Source organism: Nyctibius grandis, chromosome 29, assembly GCF_013368605.1.
Source record: "Nyctibius grandis isolate bNycGra1 chromosome 29, bNycGra1.pri, whole genome shotgun sequence".
Classification (NCBI taxonomy): Eukaryota; Metazoa; Chordata; class Aves; order Nyctibiiformes; family Nyctibiidae; genus Nyctibius; species Nyctibius grandis.
Window position 1 is genome coordinate 1,754,217 of NC_090686.1, and position 24,226 is coordinate 1,778,442.

Here is a 24,226-nt window from a genome sequence, read left to right on the forward strand (position 1 = left end):
ATCAGAGGAAGTGTTTGCTTACCAGCAATTGCTTTCTGTGAGAAACTCATACTATGGAGCACACATATGACAGATGAAGAGATCACCTCAGATCCTTAAAATTAGCAAGTCTTTGTGCTTCACTGTTCATGCTAAAGTATCTGTTTTACAGAAGTCTATATATTGATTCATTAACACTGTAAAAGATCCCTCAGTCTGCTTAGAGGATGTAGGATTTTCACTGTATGATCTAGCAGAGCAGACAAGATGGTGTGTCACTCACTTCTGGAAAGCTGCTGGAAGATGTTGACCTTTCAAAAAACACAGCGCTTAACCTAAAAAGTCCAGTTTTAAGGATTCACTAGAATTCAGCAGAGATGCCACATCCAAAGCAGATGCATGAAACCAGAGCTTCACATGAGCAAAGGCTGCCCAGATCCACCTTACTGGCCTACTAGCAAGCAATCTCGTGTCCCAGCTAGGCAGGCTTTCTGCAGATGTGTGCCCAGACACTGTCAGAAGATGATCCTGAGACAGCAATCAGAAGCGTAAGAAGCCACATTTAAATATATAATACAGTGAATGCTGTCACTTTTGTCTCTAATAAATACACCATCATTTAATACATAAAGTCTTTTAGCTGACATGCACAACCATGAGAAGATCTAATTTGCTATTCTTTTCCCAGCTTGTGCTGTTGTGCAGAACTGTTCTCCTGCTGTTTGACTCACCCTTTGCAAACCAATGCTTTTAGCCCAGATGCTGAACCGTGCTCTCTCATTTCAGATGCTAGCTCCACTGTTAACTCTAACTATCTCCGTTCTTTTTAAACAGCTCCAGATAAACTACAGAAGTTCAGTATTTCTTCTTTTGACTTTGCAAAGCAAAGCACAGTAGAAACTGAATGACTATTTTAAGAGACAATGTGTTTCTCCAGTATCTTTCCACCACGTTCTGGCTAACAATTATGGTTAACTCAAGGGTCATACCATTCCATGACTATCTGTCTAAACATTCCTCAGAGCATGAATTCAAGCAAACAGCAAATTTTTAATGTCAGAAGAACTCAGACAACACCATCTACCAGGTAAATTTGTCATTTCTGAAGCTTAGCAGACTCACCATCTCATCAAACACTGACACTCTGCAGAAGCTCTATCTGGGGATGAAGGAAAAGGCTCTCCTGGCATACAAAGGACTTGTGGTAACGTACCATTATTCCCTCCCTTCCCCTCACACTCAGTTCTCATATTTGGATTACTAACTTCAGTGCAGCTTCTGCATGGCTCTGCTTCAGGATCATGTTTCAGGATGTAATTAGCCTTACAAAAAAATGAAGGGAAAATGCTTCAGTCATTTTATTTTCCGTGCATAAGCTACAACTTACGGTGAAATCATTGCTGTAAATGGACAAAAGAAAAATTTTCCATGCTAAAACTTCAACAGAAAGGTTTGCTGCTTATAGATTACAGGCTATAAAGGCAGGAGTGGATTAAGAAAATATGAACTGAAGAAAAAAGTTCTAATTTTAATAAATGTTTTTATGTTAAGGTTACGCTTGCCAAAACGTATTATCTTTGTAAAATAATAAATCTACATTAAAACCACGCCACCTGGAAGCTAAATTTCTAAATACATAAAACAGAACTGAAGAAACACATTTCTCGTGTCTTTTTAAAAAACTCCATTTTCCTGTTCCTTATGCAACTGTAAGTACTGAAAGAGATTTCCAGCTGTGCCTTGTCAGCCTACGGACCAAGCATATTGTGCTGCTTTTCATTTTCCTTAAGTGAGCTTTTTAGTTCTCCGAGTATTAGCTGATTCTCTGCACACAGAACAGAGCAGCGCTTTGTCCCCAGGGAAAGAAGCTATTTCAGACTTAACTAAGGAATCATCTAACATGTTTCAACAATCCCTACTGTTTCTCTGTTTGTTTTAAAGATATCACTGTGATTTTGTTTCATTTGCAACTGGAGACTAAATGACACCAAGCAGAATCTGCTGTTAGGTTAGATTACAAGGTAAAATGTTTTAAATTTTAAATTACTGCTTAAAGCATGGTGTTGAATGGCTTAAACTACCTGTTAGCTTTGCAAATATGTATGAAATAATATTAGCTATATTTAGCAATACTGAACATAAATGCTTTTCTAGATAAAGTATGCAATACCAGTTGATCTGCTTTTTGTTTGGTATGAATGTTTGCCACGCACTTCAAGCTTAAACTAACTGAAAGTGCAACTAGTTTTGCTGGTATGGCTAAATGTAACTCATTTCTATGCAACAAATTTAAAGATAACTATGTGAAAAATCTTGGTAAATCACTTTAACCCCTGTGTATCATGAGAAATAACCTTGACTTCTTAGAAACATGTTTGAATTTAGACTGAATAGATAGATTATTTAATAAATTCTGATACTCTCGTATTTCTAAAGGGTCACTACTTTAAAAATTAACTATTTCCATTAACATAATAGCAAAATACTGAACTTACTGAAGATAAACATTTTGAAAGCTACAAACTACTGAACATAGTACATGATAAAAGTAATGGTAATAAAGATGCTTACACATACTATGCATGATCTAAACATCGATGGGCAAAATTAAAAAAGGTATAGCAATGCAGCCATGTTGAGAGTATCTGGCAACACAAAGATAAATAATTTCATTATATTAGCTATCTGTAATTTTATTTTAATATGTAATAATTTATTACAAAAGTCATATAAGTTGAATAGGTTGAATTTTCCCCAAATTAAAAGTTGGCTGGCACTAAATATAACTTCCTGACAGATAATCTGAGGATTCCAGCCACAGGCAGTAGAGGCCCAGTGCATTTCAGGCCTTTTTCTTGTATGACATTCACAATTGGGCCTTAAAATGTGAGACAGCACTTACTAAATAAACCAAGGAAAGAAACTTAGAAACGTAGCTCAGTATTTTGCATGCAAGGAACACCATTTGGTTGAAAGTAGCAGTATTAAGCTTTCAGTACTGAAGAGTTAACTTGGTGTGAAAACATAGCATATAGCTCCACGTACATGAACAGGATTAGTTTATGAAGACGTATTATTGGGGGGGTTGTGGTTTGTTTTTTTTTTTTTTAATTTCTAATTATAAAGTATTTTATGAAAACAAGCTTCACATCAAAATAATTTTATTTACTATAGAGTTCTACTCTATATTGAAGTTAACAGCAAAACCCTGAGACATTGTTTGTACAGTGAATGTTATGTAGTTTACCCTATATTATTCCTGACTTAAAAATACATGCATAGAGAATGGAAAAGTATTTCAGTCATTCCATTATACGATTCTGGTCATGGGAAGAAACAGTTAAATGTTAAAAAAGCACAAATGTAATATAGCAGCATTGTAACTGCATCGCTATGGCATTATTACAAAGTATACTATAAAAATGTGACCATAATTAAGATGTCACTAACTCAACAGAATGAATACACATGTTCAAGACTTTTCTTTGTATATTCAGTTTTCCCTAAGGTCTCTTTGTGTGTTTCATTCAAACTTGTGGAACAGAAGTTTACTGTGTAATTTTATAGCCAGTCATTACTGTGCAAGTAAGTTAGAAACCAAAAACATTAGGTCATTCGTCCTGCAAGCTGAGCTACTAAGAAACAAGCACTTTCTGAAAAAGAACAGACGTCATCAATGCAGAGTACAAGCTCCTGCATCTATTTGATATGTTAACGAACAGCAATTTCTGTAAATAAAAGGCCAGTATAAAGTCTATATAGCTTTTTGGAATAACTGATTTCTAATGGATAGAAAGCAGTAAACTAAAGTTTGAATTAATTTCAGAACCCTGGTATTACATGAGATGTTATATGGATTTGTGTGAGATACTTCCACCTCAAGATTCCCTTTTTATGGGAATAAAATATTAGCTTAGCTTAACAAAAATCTGCAAATTAATATATATATTTGTTATAATATTTAAAAATTAAAATAGTTGAACACAGAAACCACAATGTTAGAAAGAAGTAAAAGCACACTGTTTTAAGCTTATTTACTGCCAACTTCCCATTTTAAAACAGAACTGTGGAAAGCATGAAAAACATGCAATCAATCACATGCCTTATGGTAAAGAAAAGTTAGGCAACTTGTACCAAAAACTTGACCTATTATATAAATCAGAAAATACCAAGATGCACAAACTTTTTAAAAACATCCAATTCAGGTGAAAACACAGTTCAGGTTCCTGCAATAATACTATCCTGTATTTATTCAATATCAGTAACTATAATAAGACGAACTCCAAAGTGAAAGACTACATACAAAGCCAGACTGATGAACATTGAGAAAAAAACATTTTTTAATCGCCTCAGGACTCCCTCAGAGGAAAACCATGGACATACTCTAAGCCTTGTCTTGGACACAAAGACTAAGTGCTCTAAGTCTCAGGTTCTTCACTAATTCTCAGCATCACAACAATACTAGTGTCTTCAGACTCGGCTAAAACAGGCCACAGGTCAAGAGCGTTTCCTTTTTTGAAAGAATGATGCCAACAGAGCTATGACAAATCGTTAATAACTTTGGACACGCGTAGCCTTATTTCCACCCCGGTATAGCCATTGCTGGGTATGCTTTCTATGCATACCCATGAATCGTGACTGCTCTGTTTTGGAATGCCACCTATTGGTGACAGTAAATGTAATTCTTCTGTCAGAAGCATAAGAAGGCTCAAGATATACAGTCATTTTGAATTTCTTAGAAAGTAAATGCAGAACACAACCCATTATAGATCAACCTTTTTAGACTACCTATGATTAATAAAAACTTCCGCTAGAAAAGCCAATGTGGGATGTCACAAACAGTGCTATTGTGATCAAACTTCCAAAAGGTCTCCTCTACTGCAGAAACAAAGAGATTCTGTTAAAGAAGAGGATGGTTGGAAATGGAAGCAAAAGCAACATCCCTTTTCATCTGTGGTGACAAAATACCTTACACAGAAATGACAAACCAAAAGCATTGGTTACAGCAACCTGGAAGAAATATTAGCAATGAAAAAAGTGAAGAACCACTTTACAGCTCTCAAGGAATCCCTTGCTGGAAGCAGTAACCATTACTAAACTACAGATGCCTGGTGGCACTGCAAATCTAAACTACCTCTTTAAATGCAAGCCCAAATACTAAGCTAGCACCTATTTGAATTTGCCTATTGCCCGTAAGGGCAGAGAACCACAAAACTAAAATTGCTTACTTTAGCTCTCGTAGGGCAATTTCTTTCCAAGAGGAAGCTTGGTTATATTGACCTACCATGTATTGGTCTACCTGCTTTGAAAAGTGCATCATATGACCGACGTAATCCTAAAAGCTCTCTAATTTTGCTCTTTTTTTTCCATTCCAGGATACTTTCTGAGACACACAAGAACATGCAGGCTACATCAGTAGTCTATTATTTCCTACTTGTCTCTCTGTGCATTGATTTTTCTCAAAATGAAACCAGTGCACTTCTCGGGAGGCAAAGGAGAAGAACGCGCTACAGAGGATTGAGGAGGAGCTCCTCAGCAGGGCACAGGTCCTCAAGACAGCCAAGGATGAAGCTTCCAGCTCCCATTGCTGTAGTACCCAGCATACCTCTTATTAATATTGATGACGGTGTTATGGGAGTATTTGACTCTCTCATAGGTTTGGGTGGACATGAATCTAGTTACAGTGTCTTACCAGGTAAGAACAAAGCCCCTCTAACTACTTAGCGTGGGCCCATTTTTCTCTTGATTTCAAACAATACGTATAAACTCATGGAAGCTTTCTTTTAGCTCTACTTGCAACACAGACTGAAATAAAACTCAACTACCTGCTTGCTAACCTACTTTTGTTGCCTTTCATAATAATTTTGTAGATCACATATGAAGCTTTTCAATTGTCTATGCTTAAGCCTTACAGAGAATCCTGCTTTGTCAGGTAACAGTAACATTTTCTGCAATTTTTCTGCATTCTCATTTCATCTTAACTAACAAACACTTTGTTGGGATATTTTTGTAACTTCAAATGTGTAGCAAGTTTGAAGGCCATATGGAAGAATTTCTTGCTTAATATATCTCCTAAGTCAATTAACATTTCACTGAGGCCCTAACACCAATAACACCAGTGTTATTTAAAATGGATCTAAGGTGGGGTTTTTTTTGGTTGTATTTTTGAGAAGCAGCATTCAAACTATGTCTACATGCAATATTTCAGGAATAATTCTTTATTTTGTAGATAAATTAATAACACACAGTAATAGTTGCAGTATGAAACCTACATTACAAACAAGACCCTTATGATGGAAACTAAGCTGAGAGAGAAAAAAACCACTCATTCAACACAAGATCACTCTTTATGCTCCATCTATATCGAGAACCAGGATTTATTTAGAAGAAGTTCAACAGTATGATTTATTCAAAACTTGCCTTTTCTGTGATCTAGAGGTTTTCACACTGCTGCACTAATACGTATTTTATGGTTTTTGAAGGAGATGTAGAGAAGAGGACTTGATGTCTTAAGAAACAAACAAACAAAAAGCGTAATTTCATTGATCTTTACTGAAACCTGCCCTGGTAATCATAACAGGACTCCTCAAAGAATACAAGACTAGACAGGGACTGAGAGCTGACAGTCGTTAAGTGTCTCTTTGGTCCTTAGTGCAGTAAAGGAAGAGAGAACTCTTGCTCCAGGATGCTTGTATTTTGTGTTCAACATCACAAATGGGAAATTATGACTCACAAAACAAAATTAAGATTCACAAGAGTCTAAAAATCAGACATCCATTCTGAAGATAAGAACTTCTGAATACTACTGTCAGTATTTTTAAATTTTGAAACCCCAGTTACTAAGCAATTGAAAATTATTAAGATGTTATAACACTTCATTTCTTTTCACAGAAAGAGGTTCAAAGATTGAAGAAAAGACACTGGGATGTTGTGAGGAACCAGTACAGGGTCATGTCCACTCTGTAGCTAATAAATTATATGCAATTTTACGAAAAAAAAAAAGAATGCCCTGATTACCAGTGTTCTACATAAAATTATAATAGTCTATTTTTAGAAGCAAAAAGTTAAGCCTTTTAGTGTGTCACACAAGAGACATGAGCACTAGGTTAACAGGTCTCAACTTCAATGGCAAAACTTATTTTAGTCCCATTTTCTTACCAATTACTATTTGTTATGATCCCTTACTTTCATAAAGGCTGAACCATTTCAAATCAAATATTTTTAAGTAAGGGGTTTTAATGGGAAAACTAGCAAAACTTTTTGACTATGGCATTTCTAGTATGTAGTACCATGTTACTAATGTCAAACCTTTAATTTAAAAATATTTTAAAAATTAAACAGAGGAAAATACCACATAAATAGCATACACTTCATGTAAGATATTCCAGTCTCTCTGTCAGACACCATCAGTCATGCTGAAATAATGCATGGTTCTTCCCCGCTCCCTGCCCCATTTGTTTCTGTCTATCTGGACTCGCATCCAAAAGCTGACCTAAAACCACTGAACTCATTTTATTTGGAACTTCATGCTGAATTTACACCATATTTCCAAAGGTTAAAAGTCCTGTGCTCATCTGCCAAAGACTTCAACCACAAGGTATTTTTTAGTCTAGCTTTTAAAGTTCAAAATTTTTTCAAGTTAATGTCAGATTTGGAAAAAACAGAGCCTATTAAATAATAGAACACTATTATTAATCATGCTTCAGAATAGAAGAAAACGCAATCCAAAACTTAATTTTCATTCTCCTAGCTACTTATTTTGCCCTTAGTAGCCTAAAAAACAATTTATAGATATCATATGCAGGATGAAAATTAACAGTTAAATAGAGGTTTAACACTAACCAGACATATATCCTTCCTCCATATAAAAATCATGTGAACCATTTAAATTAAATCAGAGTTCACCACAGCATGAGATAATTGGCAGTTGTTTGTCCTTTACAGTCTACAGTCTACCCATTATTAAGCAGTGCAGAATAGGATGTGCACTGCTGCACTATTTTTAATATCTCTTAAACCTCACTTCTCCCTGCTCGTACCACCATGTTGAAGTTCTGCAGTGTAGGAAGTTTAAGGAGCATCTCGGCGCAGTCTTTACTCTGTCTCATGGGATTATGTGAATTCCAAGAGTGCCAAATCACAGTTCTGCAACGCAATAAAAGGGTACCTCCTTGCCTTTGAGCACACACACTCGTTCTGTCTTTTTAAGTGACTCTCATGTACTAAGAAAACAAGATAATTTGTTAAAGACGACTGCAGAGGCCAAAGCCTGATAACCCATATCTTTATGCTTATTCAGACAAGATTTGCACCAACTTCAGATACAGGCTAGTAGCTAAAACAAAATAAAGAATTTAAGGAAGCACAGAAGAATTTCCATCTCAAGCCAGATATGTTCCTCTGGAACAGCTGACATTTTATTGTTTAACATGAGAAAGTGTAGTGTTCTTTTTGTGTTTCCTTTGGAGATTATTTAAAAGAAATATTGTGGCTTCCTGGCAAGCACATAAAAACCAGAAGTCAGGATCCAGCAAACAGCTGGATTACAGATACCTGGGGTAGAATGACAAGGGACTTACAGCCAGCTAACATTTGGCCTGGGTTAACCCATCTCCTCCCTTCAGCTAACATGGCGTGAGTTGATTAGAGCACAAATTTATGCAGCTGAAATGATGCATACATATCCTGGACCTCTGAAAAAACAAGATGCAACTGTTCAAAAAATTAACTTCCCTCCTCTCCATCCCGAGAGTAACTTAAATCAAAAGAGCATTTTTTAAAATATACGGAATATAGAGGAGCATCCAAACAGGATGATTCTGATAATGAATTTTTATTCTAGAAAACAGGTTCGTATCCAATGGTCTTTAAACAGAAGGGCAAAGGAATACCTTCGTTATGAAGCTGAGAGTAGGACTGCCTTGAAGGACTTTGCAAAATGCCTGATTTTGAGTCAAATATTAATTCCAGAGACATTTCAAACCAAATATTTACAATAGTCTTGACAGGATATTTAGAGACTATCCTCAATACTCTTCCCTTTAAAAGTGAACAGCCAAGCATGGACCAGGGCAGAGTGTGGGAAAACAAGCCCTGCAAACAATCCCTCCAAAGACAATTTGTCTATCACAAATGAAAGTCTCTTGCATGGAAATTCAGTTGAGATAAGATTTTTCCACTGTATTGGATAATATTCATCTGAAGGAGGAAGTCAAACCAAACAGGAAAAAACGAATTTTTTTTTTATTTATACATTGGAAAGTACAAAGTAACTTAGAAATGGGTTTTCAGCTTGAAACTAACACTTGTGCAATGCATGCTTGCATTAATTAGAAAGAGGAAAAGGAAGGTGTGTAGGGAGTACGGATTCTCACCAGATTCAGAGGTACGCTTAAAAATAGGAAAAGATTTGCACAGGATGAAGAATCGCAAACTTGGCTTTCCTTCTCTCAAAAGACCAACAAAAAAAGCATCATGCTAAAGTGCAATGGTTATCCTGGAGTCTGGACGGGAACTGCCCAGGGAAACTTTTGCTGAGGTAGACTCCATCATTGGAAGGAGAGAGGGACTTGGAATAGTTTCCTTCCCAAGTCTTTACGCTCTCCAAAGAACTTGCCTACTGACTCTCTGAGTATAGCTTACAAACTAAATATCGTCTACATTTCTTTCTGAAAATTTGACTGGTACCCCTGGGGAAATCTCGTTTTTTTTGTAGATTCATGTCCAGAAATTTTGGAGATGAAGTATTTATTAGGACAAGTTGTTCAAGCTTGCTACTTTCCTAGCAAAGACTTATTTTCAGATAAAGCAAGTTACGGGGAAAAGGAAATGTTTGCCATCTTACCAGTCATTACAGAACGGACTTCACTTCCGTTAAGCCTATGAACTGTCACTATAAAGTGAATATTGTCACCCTCCAGGTTCCACAGAGCCTTAACAAAACTTTCTCATTTAATGTGCAAAATATCAGAAAAAGATGTCTACTGCACAACAAGCAGACTGGGGTCTGGAAAAAAATATTCTCAAGTTCTGCAGGATTTATTTTAACTCCATTGTGATGAAGAAAACTTTTGCTTCTTTCTCAGCTGTATCTATATACAGCTTTCATTGAGATCTGTGATTTCTGCTTTCCATTTCCAAGGATGGAGAGGAAAGAGGAGCTGCCATGCAAAAGACCCTCAGAAACTCACCATCTAGATTTAATTTTCCCCTTTTAGGAATATCTCTGAACTTGAATAATTCAAGTGCATTTCCAGAAGACAAAGCTGGTAAGGGTCCTCATCAGCTGGCTAGGAAGAGGGGGAAATGAACTGTGATGACAACTGCCTGAATTAGAGGGAGCAGACAATTAGAGGGACAGAGAACATGCACTCAGTTTTCACCGTGAAGCTGTAAGCAGGTAACAGCTACATACACATTAATTGTGTGCCTCCCCCTCGATTGTCTTCACAGCTGAGAGGCCAAGAACCAAATAGGGATTGGAGACTACTAATGAGCTGAAGAAATACAGCTATGAAAAACAGGGAATAAGGATAAAGATACTTAGAATAGGGTGTATTTTACATATATTCAAAATGAGAACAAAACAGTAATGCTTCTTTCCAAAGTTTTAAACAAACACTGTTGGTTTTATTTCAGTTTACGCTACTTAATGCCAGTTTTCTTTTTCTTTTCTTAGGAAAGAAGGGGCAGTGCACAGCTAATGGGATGATTATGTATGATAAAGCCGTCTGGTCTCCCAAGCCCTGCATTACCTGTCTCTGTTCAAAAGGAGAAGTGCTATGTGATACAACCATGTGCCACCCTCTGAAATGTCCAAACACTATTATACCTGCAGGAGAATGCTGCCCAGTTTGTTCTGATACTGGTACAGTACATCAGAATATTTTTACTATTTTAAAACTAAGTCATGCAAAACCTAATATAAACGCTACATTTAATGATATCAAGGATTACAAGGTACACGTTATCCTTTTATAAAGAAAATAAGTCCTGAATTACATGACAAGAGCAGGTCTTCATAATTTCTACTCAAGTTGACTTCATAATTTCTACTTCAAGTTTCTTAGCGTACACTGGCTGTTAGATGAGTTTGATATAATATTTAAAGAAAAGAAGACGTTAAGTATGCAACAGTAAAGATAATTATATTTCTTTTTGTTTTATTTTCCCCTTTCTGCTTCTTCCCTCCTACCTTTACAAAATTTTGGTAAATGTACGAAGAAAGAACATCTGGTTACATCTTATATCCCACTTCCATTTAGAAAGGCTCAATCAATAACTACTAGCCATTATTAACGAATTAGACATACGTAAGAAACATCATACAGTTTACAGAGTGGTAAATCTTTGTTAGGAGTGTAAAAACATGCGGCTATTTGATATAAATCAAGAGAAGAAAGTTAACTCACAAGAAGAACAACAGAAATACTATCTTGATTCTTCATAAAAATTTAAACAAAATCAGTATCTTTAAAAAGAAAAAGAATGGAAGAGATAAAGATAAAATGTGATTTCCTTCCACACTCCCAATACCCTAAGTCTGCAAAGTACTGAACTTAACCTCCTCTTACCGTAAAAATATTACTTAGCTGTGTGCACACGTGTGACACACAGAAATGCACTGAGTAGAGACATCACAGAAATTAACTGTAGAACTAGAAGTCACGTAGATTGAAACAAACTGCTTTTATTTGAATTGCCCTGTTACGCGAGTAAAAACTGCATTTTGGTAATGGAGTTAACACATTTCCCTGGTGAGCTCCCCACTTGCAGCCATCTTTACATCTGACAGTCCCTTGCACAGGAGAACAAGCCTTAACCCTTGTGAAGTTTATTCAAATTACCTTCCTCCCACTCCCAGAAACATTCCTTTTCATCTATAGACACTTCCATCAACACAAAAAACTAATTAATATATTAGTTCAAAAAGGAAGATAATGAAGGCTGTATTAATTTTTTCCCCTTTTTTCGGGAGTTGCAATGTATTATACCTGTTTACAAACTGTTCTGTACGGTTGGCTCAATCATTTCTCAGTCTCTTCTGTCAAGCAGCAATATAAGACCATATTTTCATTCTTTCAAATCATATTCTAAGGGGAATACTATTCTTCTATAGTTACCATATTTTATTATATGAGAGGAACAAGGTTTACTAGAACTTTAGTTTCATATTGTCTTATCAGACAACTCTTTTTTTTTTGTTCTCCTTGCCTCTCGTTAGCCTCCTCTTTGGATTCAAGTATTATTTCACTGGATGACATAAGTGAGTTGTCTGGTGATTCTCCAGAACCCAATGACCTTGACAACACCCATGTATTGCCATCAGCACGTATTCAAACTGAAAAAGACGAACTGCTCAGAACAGAAGTAGTAGAGTTTAAAGAGAAAGAGGGTCGTAAAAAGGATGAAAAGAAAAGAAAAAGGAAAGGCAAAAAAAATCGACAGAAGCATAAAGCCTATCACAGAGAAAAGAAGCCTATCATGAGAAAGGCAGCTGCAGAAGAAGAAATACAATATGAAAGTGATGAAGATGATGGTGCTTTCAGAATGCCATCTCATTTCCCAATTCCTGTTCCACCCATAGAAGCTCCTCCTTTGCCATCTGGATGTTCCACCTCGGACACCACAGTAAGCTGTATTAACGCCAAACTTACACAAATACCACCAATCTCAGATCCAGATCTAACAAGTCTAGATCTTACAGGTAAATAATGGGTCTACTTTGCACAATTTTTCTCATGAAGTAACATTATCCCCTCTGTAATGCAGTCAACAGTAGTGTTAATACTTTGTCGTTCCTTATCATAGAAATGTACTAGAATGAATTTTACAGCTAAGCCTCTAAAACAATAAATTTAAAAAGTTAGATTTGCTTACTAGTGTTTAAATACTAACATGAATACATCTACACACAATTATTGTACATAATACAACTATTTTCATAATATATTTCTCATGTACAATACTACACAACTCAGGTGCATACTGTAATTCATAACTCAAACTATTTTCTTGAATTCTGTCCTAGGAAATAGTATCACTACTATCGCAGATGAAGCATTCAATGGGATACCTAATTTGGAATGGATTGATCTGAGTAAAAATAATATTACCTCTCCTGGCATAGGTCCACAAGCATTCAAAGTAAGAAAGCCTAACCTTTCTCCTATCTTATGACTAACTATTGCTTAAAGGAAAGTTTTTCCTGCTTTTCAGTCTATGGATCTAAAATAGTTCACACCTATTATCAGTAGCCATTGTACAATTACAATACAGTTAAACCTGGCTATTTCAAGAAATCTCTCGTCATAATCAAAAATATCTAGAGATTTTGGATGACATTCACCAAGTATTAAAAGTTAAACAATAAGAGAGAGACAATTTTCTGTTATTTTATCAGTTGCAGTTGAGAGACTTCAGAATTGAAGGGCTCATATTTCATTAACAACACCTGGGATACTCAGGCTCAACATCTGCAAATTTATGTATCATCTTTCTCACTACATCAGCTCTGTAAAGATCTGCCTATGGCAGGTCTTGCTATAAAAATCCACTCAGTAGCAGTTCATGTAATCAGCTCTATGCTTATTGTTGGCTATCTTTAATGAGAAACTTTCAAGTATAGCTGCTTACTAAAGGAACACCTTTCTCATAACATAGTCCAAGAATCTTTCTATATTCAGTCTTTTTCTTGCAAGAGGAATTTACATAGTAACAGGCTATTCAAGCGCATCTACAGAGTCCTCACTCGAAGACAAAACAGTCCCACAATAATTTCTCATGCAAGCAAGTACGTACAGGTAGTAATTCAAGCGTGGAAGTAAGGCTTCAAGGCCTTGCTTTTTCAGGCAAGATGAAAACAAAAAGCATATGGACAACAAATTGAATTATCACAGTATGTTTTTAATTTTGTTTCCTGCCATATGCAATCAGTCTTCTGGTAGGACTCTCTGTGTACCACCTCCCTCCACATAACATGAACAGCTTTGGCTGATTTCAAGGGACTTCCTACAACTCCTAAGAAATCAAAGTGGATGGAAAAGACAGAACAGGAAGGTGTCTCAATCATGAAATAAATTTTAGTGAGGCTTATATCACACCAGGCAGTTAAGACAAAACTTCAGGCTTCAGTGGATCCATTGCTAAAACAACTCCATCTTTTAAAGAAATGCTCACTACTGCGTTATTACTGATATGCATTTATCAAAATTAAGCTATGATTATTTTTCATACCAATTTAAGCTGGCTGAAGTAATAAAAACCCTAGGTCACTAAAAAAGTTGCTGACGTTATGCTTGAGCAAAGTAAATCTGATGACCTACAGAAAACCATCAATTTGCTCGGAAATGACTATAAACGCATGATCTATAAATGTATGTACTTTGAACTCCTAAACACTGCAGTAGTGTAGTCAGGTAGTACCTACATGACTCAGACAGTAGCAGTAATACAAATAGTTATGACTGGATAGCTGCAGGATGGCCATGTGGAAAGCTGATGGTGCTCAATCAAGCTCTTCCGGTTACACATTACATTAACTGGCACCCTTTGTTAATATTTAGCATAAAGAAACCAATTAATTAGACTGATAGGAGAAAAACTTTTATTGATTCAGAACACTGGATACTAGTGCACTGCTGCTGAAAATCTTCAAAAAGCGTGTATTTAAGAAAATGTTAACTATGATTACTCTGTATGTTTAACCATATATTTTACACCTTGATAATCTAAGTTCTCATCTTCATCCCTATGATTAAGATCCTGAAAAAGCTAAAACGTTTGTATTTGGATGGAAATATGCTGGTACATATTCCCTCTGAATTGCCATCAACTTTGGAAGAAATAAAAATAAATGACAACCACCTTCATGCCATTGATGAAGATGGCTTACAAGGTATTTAGAAAACTAATATCCACCATATGAAAAGATTAAAATAAATTTGAAAAGCAGAATGTTCAACCAAATGCATCTGGTTTGATAGAACCAGAAAAATAATTGCTAGCTTTTAAGTGCCATGTTTCCAAAAGGCAACAAAAGCTGAAAGATTTGCATAACAGAGTTTTTTAAAATTACATTTTCCCTTCTTACGTAACTGCTACTCTCCCAAAGAAGCTTATATTTAAGGTTACTAAGCAGAGATGGATTTGAAGTATGTTGAAGATACCTACTCTCCTGACCCATAACCTGATCGCTTTATGTGTGGTGGAACTATATTATTTTTTAAATTGCATAAAAGTGAACAGAATTTGATGTGCATGAAAAATAAGGCAGACTATAAATGGAGTTAACCATGATCATTTTAAGCCAAGCTAAATATGGAGTTGACAGAAAAAAAAAAAAGAAAAAAAAAAAAGAAAAGGTATCATCCATGTCATAATTTGACTGACTTCTTTGCTCCCTTTCCTCTCCTGCCAAAAGGGTCCCCATTTAAACCAGATCAGTTTAGTGACACAGCTCACTATGGAGCAATATCCATGCTTGAGCTAAGACAAAGAAAACTTAGGCCAAGGGCTGCAAGAGCCTTTTCGTTTAAAATCATCAAACTGCGCTGTTAGGAGGAGCTATACAAAGCTTCTGTAAAAAAAAACCCTGTTATTTGGATTATTTGTGAATGAGGAACTTACAATTATGAAATAATATTTCCTGCTTACACACATTGATCAACATTGATTTCTTCTGTGATCTGCATTTGGACGGCTAAGGAGGAGGAACGCTATAATCCGTGAAGGGTTCTCAACCCAGTACAGTAGGTGGTTGAAAGGAGTAAAGCAGGGAGGGGAAGACGTGAGCCCAAAAAGAGTAACATACCCGTTATCATGTAAGTGATTGGAGACCCCTGGAGATCACTGGGCAGCTGCACGAAGGTCAGCACCCACGTACTATTCCAAACATCATCTGCACGTAACCATGAAGTAATAAGGCCTGAATGGTAGCAATATCCACAAGTCTCACAGCTGCCGCCTTTTCCATTCTAAGTGGGAGAGAAAGCTTAAATAAAGCTCTAGTCAATCTCTGAAGTTCTACAAATTAATTAACGATATAATTCTATGATTATGAGATAACAAATGAAAATCCTTTCACTATATTTCTTCATTGCTGTGAACTGATCTGAGTAATTTTTAAGACGGTTAAATTTTAAACATGCATTTTAACAAGATATGAGATGGCACTAACAGAAATTCCAACTTTTTCTCCCCAGATTTAAAGAACTTGGTCACCCTGGAATTAGAAGGAAATAAACTTAGTGAAGCAAATGTCAGTCCTTTGGCCTTTTATCCTTTGAAAAGTCTCTCTTATTTGCGACTGGGAAGAAATAAATTTAGAATTATCCCACAAGGCCTTCCCGCCACTCTTGAGGTAAAAACAAAACAACCAAAAAGCAAGGAAGACCACTAAAACAAGAAAGCTTCATTTTTTCCAGACATTTTCATAATTTTTTTTTCTACTTACTGCCTTACTATCATCAGGTAGAGACAAATTTAAGTTTTATAGATTTGTTTCTAGATATACTAATAATTTTTATTCCTAAATCATTATTTCTAGAAATTTACTTATATACCAACTCCATCCCAAAACGTACCTTTTAAGTCTGAATTTATCTAGTAACATCTCACAAAATAGTATAGCCTGCAACTTCTGTCTGTTCAGTTGCACATCATTCACATAACACTCCTAACACAGATAACGTCTTAGTGCAAAAACATTGTGAGCTTTTGAGTTACCACACAGAGTAAGTTCCCAAGACAGCAACAAGAATAACGGGAGATCTAGAAAACCTGTTTTGTAAGGAAAGACTAAAGGAACCAAGACTGTCCAGTCTGAAAGAAGGAGGTAGAAATACTCTTTTGATGCCTGTATCTAACCAACCTCTTCCTTTTTTGGCTGGTCTACATCTCAGTTTTCCTGGTTTCCAAACCTTTGCTGAATTCCACCTCATGTAGGGTGGGGGGCAGCATCTGAACGGGAGGTTTATTCCTCTTCCCTGAACAGTTTCCTCATTCCTTTATTTTTAATGAAGACATTTCTTCTTTTGGTAGACTCCCACCCCATTCCTCTGCCCAGAATTTGAATGTGATTTGTTGCAGTGTTTTGGTTTGGTTTTGTTAGGGATGCTATCTGGAAGGTATTTTCTTCCTCCTTTTAAATCTCTGCCCAGTTTCATTCTCTGCTTACCTCAGTCTTTACTTCAAAGATAATTCTTGATACCTATTGATTTCACTGTCTCCCTTGATTCTATCTTTCCTTTTGCTCTTTCTCATTTCAATGTCTATACCATTAGCTGCTTCTACAGTTACTGCCTGCAACTTTACTTCAGCCAAACGTTCTCCACTACCCATTCACTCACACGTTACATTTTTCTTTTTTCACTTCATCCCTCCTTGATGAAACAGTGAACACCTGGCAAGTTTTTCTACACTTTATATGCGTTAGAAACATTTAATTTTAAACCAACACCTGTTAAATTTAAAAACAATGATTTTCAGGCTACAAAGTTGCTTTTCTCTTTTCCCAAAGCCTTCCTCTACAGGCCCTAAATTCTGTTTCAGGTCCTACATATATTTTAGTCATTGCTCCATTTTTATTTCACATCATATTTATCTTACATTACAAGCCATTAGCAGGAACTTAATCTGTGTAAAACTCGCAGTTTTGATACTTCGCAGACTCACAGCATTAAGTTTTATAAAACATCAATATTTTATATTCCTACAAATGTGAAAGTTTCGAAGCTCCCAACTGCCAAGCAAAAATATTAAGAAAGCAAAAATATTAAGAAAGCAAAAATCTTACTCCTTTTCTCACTAATAGCTTTCCAAGAAAAAAAAAATTATCAACTTCTTGTCAATGTCATTACTCTCACATTGTAAGAGTTTACACCGTACAACTTCAGGCAAGACAAAAGATACAACTGTTTTTCTATTTGATCTTTCAAAGCAATCTCTATTCCCACAACTGACAAAACAAAATGATTGCTTTGAAAAACTGCATTTCTGAAAGTCACCCTACAGCTACAAACTGACTCTGATTCAGATTATGATTCCTTTATCCAGAAATTAACGGATATATCAGGTAAAGTGGAGGACAGGTAATAGCTACATTTTGAATTTGCAATGGGAAAGAATAGCATATTTTGCTTTCACAAATTTTCTTTCCAAATGCACTTCCAGGAGTTATACCTTGAAAATAATCAAATCGAAGAAGTGTCAGAAATTTGCTTTAATCATACAAGAAACATAAACGTCATTGTACTAAAGCATAACAAATTAGAAGAGCACAGAATAGCACCTTTGGCTTGGATAAACCAAGAGTAAGTACAACTCATTTAAAATATAATTATTTTATTTTTGTCTGGTATTAGTGAGTCAGATAATGAAATAAATATTTGCAGTTCATTACTTTTAACTTGAAATTGTAGTCATCTTTTGATTTGCTTGTTTTCCTTAGCTAATTTGTCTTAATTTCCTTTGCTTAAATTGTATAATCTAGGAAGTATTCATAATCGGCCTTAAAACAAAAAGATCTTATACCTCAAAACTGTACCGTATTAACATAAAAGTAGAAATATTTTTTCTGACCGTCCAGTCAGAAAATGAACATTAATTATCAATAGTACTCCCTACAATTATATGATAATTTCATATTAATATAGCACTACCTCACAGGTAATTTTAAAATAATTGAATATTGTCCTAGCCTTATTTCCCATTAGATTAAAAATTATAGGAGTAAATAAGATGAAGGGAAGACTGTGCAGCTGCATTGTGTACGAGTAGAATAGAAGCAGAGCAAGCAATGAGAACGACAGAAGTAAAAGACGATACTGCTTGTGATTCTTCTGGTAAATTATTTGCTAAGGCACACAGGGCACCTTGCCATAACCCATCAGCCGCAGCCCTATCAGTTGATTTCTGGATTTGTAAACCGCTTAATCTGAAAACCAGCACACTGTTACTAACAGATTCTCTCATCTCTGAGAGCGAAGCACATTCGAATGATTCTAAAGGAGCCATTCACAAAACAATTCCATTTCAAATGGGCTTCAGAGTAAAATTTAAAAATCCACGTCAATGGGATAACCACTGAAGTCCCAAGCTTATTATGTGTTTTCCAGTGTAACTCCTTATTGCAGTTCAGCAATGCTTATCAATTACAAATTAGTCTCTTGGGTTTCCTCTATTCAACCTTCTCCCTGTACTCATTACTGTAGATTTCTTCCCATCTACAGAATCATTGTGCTTGATTGATAATTAATGACTTCAATTCTTTCTATTCCCAGAGTAATTACGCATGACTATGTTCCATAAAATGCATTCTGTTCCATTAACAGAAACAAATTCCCCTTTGAAATTTAGTTTCCTTGTAATCCTGTTAAGCACTATTTTGTACGGGATGTAGCATTAACAATGCAGTATGCTATAATGTTTTCATCCTGGTTTTTTTTCCCCTTTAATGCAGGAACTTGGAATCAATTGATCTCTCTTATAATAAGTTATATCATGTTCCCTCCTATCTGCCAAAATCTTTACTCCATCTGATACTCATAGGAAATCAGATTGAAAGAATTCCAGGATATGTCTTTGGTCACATGAAGCCAGGGCTGGAGTATCTCTACCTGTCCTTTAACAAACTTACTGATGATGGAATAGATCCAGTATCATTTTTTGGAGCATATCACTCTCTGAGAGAGCTGTTTTTGGATCACAATGAATTAAAGTCTGTACCATTTGGAATTGATGAAATGAGAAAATTACGTTTTCTAAGACTGAATAATAATAAAATAAGGTAACTTCCAAGCTCTTTGTTATATTAATGGCGTTAAAATAAATGTCGCAAGACATGCTTTGTTTTAAGAACTTTTTACTTTTAAGTAAATCTCTTTAAAACAAATTCTGAAGGAGGAACTAAATCCTGCATTTTCTACCGCAGTATTTCTGCATATAATAGAAGAAAAGTGAGATTTCACCCTTCCTCATAGTTCTTGAAAATGCTCAGAAAGATGCTGAGCATCAGTTCTCTCCAGGTAATGAATCTGTAATGCTGCTTGGGCCACATGTCCGCTGGGGCGGCTACAATTTGATAGGCACAGCAAAGTACCAGCTTTTTCTGCTCTGGACAGAGCCCAAAGTGGTTATAAAAGAACTGGCAGGAGTCATCAGCTGCTGCTGACCACTGAAAGCCTCCTTTCAGCAGGTTTCAGCCAGCCCCAGCTGTGAAGTTAGGTGTGCTCTCTGGTTCCTCTGTACCACCTACAAAGCACAGGAATGATCGACAGAGGATATATATATGTGTGATATACAGAAAGTTTTCATTCAGCAACACTTGGCAATACTTTCCTCAGGAAAACTAAGTATATGATATAAATGAGAAACCAATGCAAAGAGAGACTTTTAAAAAGAATGACTTGTAAAAGTCCTCAATAACTATATTATTGAGAAATTTAACGTACTGATTAAATTAACATTTTCAAATCTCTAAATAAACAGCATCTCTAAAATAAATTATGAAGTCATGAGTTATCTTGAATAATTAAAATATAATTCCTCCCACAATGTCACAGGACGGTCCCTCCAGAACGCATCTGCAGGACTCATACCAGTGATGATGATGTTCATGAGAACAGTGACGAGGAGGAGAATGAAGAGTCACGTTTGGAACATGTTCATCTTGAAAACAACTATATCAATACAAGACAGCTATCGCCGCATGCGTTTTCATGCATAAGATCCTATTGCAGTGTAGTTCTCAAACCACAGAAGATCAAATGAACACCCAGCTTTTGCATAGCAACCCCTCTCTCTAGAAACACAGCTTTATTTATTCTCTTCTACTAGCAGGTCTGCTTATTTCCGATTTAAACTCTTCTTACTACTACAAATAACATACAGTATGTTATGTACTGAAGTAAGGTAGTAATGTACTTATTATCGTTTCATTATAAAAACATTAAATGTAAAAATAGAAACTCAAGATTATGTCATAAATTTTTATTTCTATTGACAGAAATTCTACTTAAACACAATAGATCAAACTGTGCCTCCAGATACACCCTCCGCAAGATCAGATCTTAGAAAAGACTGTAACTAAACCCTGAACTTGCTCCTGTCTTATTTGATTAACTGAATTTAAAACATTTTAAATGGCGCCATCAGCTTTAAAAGTTATACAAATAAAAGTCCTTAAGCTATGAACATTCTAGCAGTGCAAGAATCAAATTTCTTAAAACATACAAGGTACTGGATTTTCTACCAAACTTTTTGCAGTGATAAATTCTCTTCCAACTGAAATTTCAAGAAAAAAATGTTGAATTGTTTGTTTTAGATAACCCTGAAAACTTCCTGTATTAAAACACAGAATCTGATGAGTTAGGGGAATGAACAATTAATTTCTATATTTTTTAATGGCTGAATCAAAGAAAAGAAGCATTTTTAATATTCCACTCCAGATTTTAATATTATATTCTTTCTCTAAAGTGGCCAAAAATTGCATTAAAAGTAGTTAATATTTTTATTTTAAAGAACAATTTCAATAAAAATGGAAAGTAATTCTAACATCTTTCATATTTCTTGAATTCTACAGTCCTTTCTTATAAGAGTAGGCTGGTGGTAGGAAATGATAATAGATCACTGGTAACTCATTCTTCACACAATTACTTTCCACTTGCTCTTAAGGCTATTCTGTGAGGCAGGAAAAAAAAAGTACTTTGTTTTCTTCAGTACTCTAGGCATGCTGTTCTTCTTCAAGATGGATCGGAACAAAGGATGAAATGGCTTAATACAGGGATTGACTTTTTTTAAAGGCATATAAAAGCTGTAAGCAGCTGCACATCATAAAACCTTCTAAGGACACTAACTACTGAACTGTAAGTTTATTGCCCTCGCTCTGGCAGTGAAGTTTTCACTATGCATTTCCCACACATCCCATTCTACTGCCAACAGCCATGTCACATCATCAGCGTACTGCCCATACAACATTTACCACTGAAGGATCTCCGAACATTTTTTTTTTTAGCAGGTTATAGACAGCATATATGAACACCTGAGTTTTGTTTTCTCTGAAGTTATACATTCATGATAAAAATAAAATCACACTGTTCGGTCTCCAAGTTCTCTCTTACTCAAATAAACTATTACCTGCAACGCACAATGGTACTTCATCTGCAGTGAGTCAAAATATAATGCATTTCTTGTAAGGAATGATCCTAAGATATGTGAATTTCTGTAAAAAGATTGCTTTGGATATTTAGTTTGGTAAACTATGGTCAGAAGCCACACCTTAGTGATTTGCTAAGTTTGGTACAGAATGCTGAAATCAACAGGCTGTTTTTACGTACAATGTTCTGGTCTGGGTGATTTGATCTCCTTGCTTGTGTACTTTCAACATTTGATTCCTTCTTTCCTTTTGACTTTGGCTACTATTTCTTTGTCTTTGTCAAACACCATTAAGTTCCCAAACTACTGTTTTGAGAGACTAAAAAAACTAAATTATTAAACTGAATACATTTAATCTATTGCTAAGTAACTCCAGACTTCGCAACACTGCTGAGCAGTGCTTTCTTTGAATGCGCAGATTGACCCAAGGAGGGATTTCCAGATAAACAAGCTGCTGTATTACACCGTTTTATGCATTCTTATAATAAATGTAAGCAAAACATTATGTATTGTTGCAATTATTTTCATTCAAATAGATTACTTTTCTTATCAAAACATTCAGACTTACAGGACCCATTAGAAAATCTCCACTGGATTTGCATGGGATAACACAGCTAAAATACAGATGACTAAAGATTTATTGTGACCATTAACATACTTTTTTCTCCAATATGCGCTTTTTCACTTTTAAGATATCATAAAAGTGAATTTTATGCAAGTCATTTGTTTAAGGTTTTTCCTTTGGTCATTTAATACAACGAGTATCAAGCTTACCTAAAAGAATGCTGCGATAAGTTGTTCCTACAAGAAGCACTCAATAACATAACATGACCTAAAGTAAAGTTACAGTTATAATGCCACAGTAGTGAAACAGAGAGACTGAAACCATTTTCAGTAGCAGAGGCAGAAGACTGAGAAGGAGAAAGAAGCCAAGGGATGAAGGGTATGCAGAAAAATGGATGCTTACTCACTTAAGAAATACACGGGCAATTAAACTTGGATAACATTTCCATTATGTCAAATGTAAGCAGTTTAAGACTGTTCACTCTTCAAAATTACCAACTACACTGAAAGTGAAATGGGCTTTATTACAGAAAATCCCACTACTCTTTAACAGTGAGCCTCAAAGGATTTTATAAACAAAGTAAATGGGATTATCACTATTTTACAGCTTGTGACAGTAGGACATAGAGAAGCGACCTGACCACTCTCGGTCAAGAAAAATACGGGAACAAATTCAGAATCTTTGGCCACCAGTAGGATAAAAATATACAAGGGCAGCTCAACACAAAACCCCTACAGTTACTGTTTATTCTCTAAAATATATTTGAGCAAATAATTAATTTTTGCAGGCTTACACTGGAAATTAATAAACTTCAAGAAGGCAATTAGATTGAGAACAGAATATAGTTCTGCTAAACTATTATCAGACTCAGAAGAAGCTCAATTGAGATATACTGGGAGAGCCTTCACATTATACCTAGATAGGCGGAACAAGGACTGCCTGCAGAAAGCCACCGTATGCAAATTGGCAAGTCCCTGATGAGAATGTGGTTTGAGGAAGAAAGCTGTTAAGCCAATCAAGTAACAATTTTGACGAACAATTTGGGTAGATGCACAAAAGTACTCTCATTTTGCCTGTTCTTCAGATGCAGATGTAGCTGCCATTTGTATTCACAGATAAATTCAAGAGAGAACAAGCTGTAAGTTGCTAAGACTGCAGAGATGTCCCATCAGAATCTTTTTAACCATTTCAGAGAGGAAACTACTTAGAGTAGGGTAAAAAGCTGAATAAAATTTTGTTAGTAACCCAGCCAGGGACAAATGTAAGGTAAATATATCTAAATACAAGGATGTAATGTAAATGCTGAAACTACGAGAGTGTAAGATATTTTTAAGTAAGAAAAAGACCCCGTACAGCAAAGTTAGGATTCAATAGCCGGAGCAATTCCAGAACCACTATGCTTTGTGGCATAAGAGGAATTTCGGGGCCTCAGACTCTCTGTCTATTTCTAAGTTCTGATTTGCATTGTTGGCTCATGCATCATACGTAAGAATTTGGACAAGACCTGCTAAATCCTTCAGGTAGGTCCCA

General features: G+C 35.7%; 2 protein-coding genes across 6 annotated transcripts in view; one reads left to right on the forward strand and one right to left on the reverse strand.

Annotated features, from left to right (window-relative positions):
* The window catches only part of CENPP (centromere protein P), a 157,957-nt gene that overhangs the window by 38,479 nt on the left and 95,252 nt on the right, over positions 1–24,226 (reverse strand). The window lies entirely within an intron of this gene.
* ECM2 (extracellular matrix protein 2) lies at positions 1,116–22,600 on the forward strand. Of its 4 annotated transcripts, none has more exons than XM_068419897.1 (10): positions 1,116–1,183; positions 5,355–5,674; positions 10,658–10,846; positions 12,203–12,685; positions 13,010–13,125; positions 14,740–14,875; positions 16,182–16,339; positions 18,151–18,290; positions 19,439–19,765; positions 20,541–22,600. In XM_068419897.1, the coding sequence occupies exons 2-10, from the start codon at positions 5,380–5,382 to the stop codon at positions 20,746–20,748; spliced, it is 2,052 nt and encodes a 683-aa protein (XP_068275998.1). In that variant the 5' UTR covers positions 1,116–1,183; positions 5,355–5,379; the 3' UTR covers positions 20,749–22,600. The 4 variants fall into 4 exon arrangements, with proteins under 4 accessions (XP_068275998.1, XP_068275997.1, XP_068276000.1 ...); XM_068419896.1 differs by lacking the exon at positions 1,116–1,183 and adding an exon at positions 1,862–2,000; XM_068419899.1 differs by lacking the exon at positions 1,116–1,183 and adding an exon at positions 1,862–2,000 and having other exon boundaries at positions 12,566–12,685.

Coding starts and splice junctions, on each gene's coding strand:
- ECM2 (XM_068419897.1), top strand. CDS start 5,380: ATGCAGGCTACATCAGTAGTCTATTATTTCCTACTTGTCTCTCTGTGC. Junction 13,126..14,739: donor TAGGTCCACAAGCATTCAAA/GTAAGAAAGCCT, acceptor CCTATGATTAAG/ATCCTGAAAAAGCTAAAACG. Junction 19,766..20,540: donor CTGAATAATAATAAAATAAG/GTAACTTCCAAG, acceptor ACAATGTCACAG/GACGGTCCCTCCAGAACGCA.